The sequence below is a fragment of the Hipposideros armiger genome, unplaced genomic scaffold (genome assembly GCF_001890085.2).
Source record: "Hipposideros armiger isolate ML-2016 unplaced genomic scaffold, ASM189008v1 scaffold_60, whole genome shotgun sequence".
Classification (NCBI taxonomy): domain Eukaryota; kingdom Metazoa; phylum Chordata; class Mammalia; order Chiroptera; family Hipposideridae; genus Hipposideros; species Hipposideros armiger.
The window spans coordinates 4,617,447-4,618,950 of record NW_017731410.1 but is presented as its reverse complement, the minus strand read 5'-3'; the positions used below and the strand labels follow the sequence as shown (position 1 = coordinate 4,618,950).

Here is a 1,504-nt window from a genome sequence, read left to right as displayed (position 1 = left end):
TGTCTAAAAAGAAGTTTGAGTTTAAATAAAAAATTAATTTTTTAGGTACCAATCTTTCATTATATCCATACTTTTGGCTTGAGTTTCTTTTTTCTATTTTAGGTTGTAAATCTCTTGGGTAGTATGTAAATTGGATGTTATTTGTGGATATATAAAGCTTTTTGAAAATTGCTAATTGTTCCCTTTTAGTGCCTCCAGAAAAACCCAAAAATTTGAGTTGCATTTTGAATGAAGATAAGAAAATGATGTGTCAGTGGGATCCTGGAAGGGAAACATACCTGGAAACAAACTTCACTTTAAAATCTGAATGGCAAGTTATTTTAAGTTTGTTGTATGTTGAATTTATTGTTAGTCATTTGTGCTGCAATTTTTATTTTGTCAAATAGTAATATTAAATTCAAATTGTTAAACATTTTATTTAACCTTTTATTTTAGAACATCTGAAATATATAAAAGTAGAAAGAATAGTATAGTAAATCCCCATGTGCCCATCATCTAGCTTCAATAATGATCAGTTCTTGACCAGTCTTATTTTATATGTACCACACCCCAGATTGTCTTAAAGAAAACCTCAGACATCATCTCATCCATAAATATTTTAGTACATATTTAAAAAAGATAAGGGCACTTTTTTAAAAAAACATAACTACATACCATTTTTATACCCAATATAATTGAAAATACTTTTAACATTGTCACATTTTCAGTTAGTAGTCAGATTTCCCCAGATGTCTCATAAATATATATATATTTTTTTATTTGTTCAAATCAAGATCTAAATAATCTCCATACACTGCAAATTGATATGTCTTGTAAATCTCTCTTTTCTTTGCAACTCAGTTGTTAAAAATAAGTTATTTACTATTAACATATTCCTCTATCCCCTTATTTCCTAATAATTGCTATGAGATCTAGACACTTGATCAGATTCAGTTTTTTTGTTTTTTTGTTTTCAAAAGTAATAAGAGTGATGTGGTGTACTTCCATCTAGAGCCACCACATAATGTTTGATTGTTTTTCTAATACTGAGATTGAGCAGTGATTTCAGGTGTTGTCAGCCTGATTCGTTCATTATAAAATTCCCCGTTAATTTTTTCAAATATGAACATTGAAAGAATTTTACAGTGAAGGCTTATACATACCCATCACCTAGATTCTATATTTGTTTTATCACATACATGTTTGTCCATGCGCCCTTCTCTCCATCTATCAGTCCATCTCTTTTATGCATTTCAGAGTGAGTTGCAGACATTAGTACACTCTCACCCTTAAAACTTTAGCATATACATCATTAATTAGATATTTACAGGTATTTTTTAAGGTAAAATTTGTGTATATATTAAAATATACTTACATATCTTAAGTGTATCATTTAGTGAGCTTTGACATACACCTGTGTACCTCAAACCCGGCAAGGCATAGAACATTACTCACACCCCCAGAAAGTTCACGCATGCCCCTTTCTAGTCAATCCCAGCACCACCCTGTCCCACCAGGCAATTAC

The 1,504-nt window shown here is 30.5% G+C and overlaps 1 protein-coding gene across 1 annotated transcript in view; it reads left to right on the top strand.

The window, feature by feature from the left end:
* Nucleotides 1-189: 189 nt before the first annotated feature.
* IL6ST (interleukin 6 cytokine family signal transducer) overlaps nt 190-1,504 on the top strand; it is a 25,879-nt gene continuing 24,564 nt past the window's right edge. The window contains exon 1 of the mRNA XM_019641453.1: nt 190-310. Within this exon, the coding sequence (XP_019496998.1) occupies nt 243-310 (68 nt within the window). The 5' untranslated portion in view covers nt 190-242. The remainder of the gene's footprint in view (nt 311-1,504) is intronic.